At 53.1% G+C, this 1,914-nt stretch overlaps 1 protein-coding gene across 1 annotated transcript in view; it reads left to right on the top strand.

Annotated features, from left to right (window-relative positions):
* Nucleotides 1-1,327, top strand: part of RNF168 (ring finger protein 168, E3 ubiquitin protein ligase) — a 4,771-nt gene extending 3,444 nt beyond the window's left edge. Inside the window, exon 6 of the mRNA XM_009069637.1 lies at nt 260-1,327. Within this exon, the coding sequence (XP_009067885.1) occupies nt 260-1,327 (1,068 nt within the window). The remainder of the gene's footprint in view (nt 1-259) is intronic.
* Nucleotides 1,328-1,914: the final 587 nt, after the last annotated feature.

Here is a 1,914-nt window from a genome sequence, read left to right as displayed (position 1 = left end):
TTCCTGCTAGGCCTCAGAAGCAGAGGAGCAGATGTGATGAGGGGAGGATGCTGCTGGTGTGTGTGGTTCCAGCCCCTTAGCTGAGCCTCTACAGGTGGTTTTATCTTCATTAGTATTAAACAATTGCGTATCTTCTAAAAGTGGAGAATCCAAGTTGCTGTCCCAGAAGAGTTAGGAGTGATGTTTGGGGTTTACTCACAGCTTGTTACTTCTCAGTGTGACAAATGTACTTTACCTGTGTTCTCTCCCTCCTCTCCAGGAGCCCAGCAGCACCCAAGGCAGCAGTGCTGCACTGCAGGACGAGCAGGAGGAAATGCCCACCTTGTCTCCACAGCTGACCAGTGTCAACAGAGATTCCAGTGCTAAGGACTTGTTTTTGGAGTCATGCATGAGCTACTTCAGTGCCTCAGCTTCGGGGGAAACTGCTGCTGGCAAGCAGGGGAGAACACCAGGACCAGATTGCTTGGGGGATGGAGTTCCAGGTACACCTCATGCAGCCACAGAAGGGGAAGGCTCTGGAACAGCTCTTTACAGATCCCAAGGTGGAGGTGGTGGAATTCAGTCAGACAGTGGCAGATTAACATGTGTAAAAGGCGTAAACCTCAAAGAGGCTGCTGAAACTCCTACCTCTGTCCAGTCAGGAATGAACTCCCCAGTGTTGGACAGGCAGAGTGCAATGTGTGACCCAGGGGAGGTGGCTGGGCTCCTGGGTGAAGAGACACCAGAGAAGCCACAGAACACTAAGGAGACTCCAAAAAGGAAGCTGCTAGAGGCTCCAGCTGGCACCGTGAATGACTCGTGCGCACTTGACAAGAGGAGAAGAACCTCCTCGGAGGACGTGGAGGACCCAGGGGAGCAGAGCAGCAACTTCAACTTGCAGACACAAAAAGCCTTTGAGCAGGAGTTCTACCAGAGGCGCAGGCAGGAGGAGCAGGACAGGCAGCTGGCTCTGCAGCTGCAGCAGGAGCTGGACAAGGAGGACAGGCGACTGAACCGGCAGAAGGGCTCTCCAGACGAGTACCTCCTGCGTGCCAAGCTGCCTCGCTCAGCAAAAGCCTCTCTGGCCAGGAAGGCAGGGGCCAAGGTGGCCAAAGACACAAAGGGATCAAAAAACCAGGCTGAAAGCAGCCACCACAAGCCTCGGAAGGGCTCCTGCAATGAAAACTGGCAGTCCCCTGCCAGGGCCAGGGTGAAATCCCCCAGCACCAAGGCGGGAAAGGTTTTGAATTGTGTGGTCAATACCAGTGACACGAGTGAGATCTGTTCACTGCCTAAGGACAGGCAGAAGACGATCCTGCAGATGTTTAAAAGCCCTGTGGGGGAATAGAGCAGCAGAGCCACATGTGGTGGGGTGGGAATGGGAGTGCAATGATGTTCTCCTGCGCTAGGCAGAGCTTCCTATTGGTTTGGAGGGGGATCACTTTGGGACGCAGTGTTGGGAGTTCAGAGAGGTTTTGGTAACCTACACCCCCAGAATTTAACATCTTTAAATAGTTTAGCGCTTCCTGCAGGACTTCTCTCCCCCTAGCTCTTGCGTTGGCATGATTTGGAACAGGAACTCTGGTGGTGTTTAAAGTCAGGAGTAACTGATGAACTGGTCCAAAAGAGAGAATTCGGAGCCTTTTGTGGGAAGGATGTTCATGCTCCGTGGAGGAAACACCATGAGTCTGTATTCCCAGCTGCAGGGCTGGAGCTCCCCTGGACACAACCACTGTTCTCGTAACGTTGGAAGCCTGGTGCTGGAATTTAGACTTTTCCTGGAATTGCAGTGTTCACACACCTGTTAGCACAAGTGTAACCAGACAGCCTCTCTTCTCCTTTCGTGTGCTAACCCCTTTTCCTGGACAAGAAGGGAAGAAACAGGCCACTCTCCGTCTGCCAAAGCCAAGGATCCAGCTCTGCTCAGAGAGGTGC

Source organism: Acanthisitta chloris, unplaced genomic scaffold (genome assembly GCF_000695815.1).
Source record: "Acanthisitta chloris isolate BGI_N310 unplaced genomic scaffold, ASM69581v1 scaffold14432, whole genome shotgun sequence".
NCBI classification, from domain to species: domain Eukaryota; kingdom Metazoa; phylum Chordata; class Aves; order Passeriformes; family Acanthisittidae; genus Acanthisitta; species Acanthisitta chloris.
The sequence above is the reverse complement of the archived record's forward strand: the minus strand, read 5'-3'. Positions and strand labels throughout refer to the sequence as shown.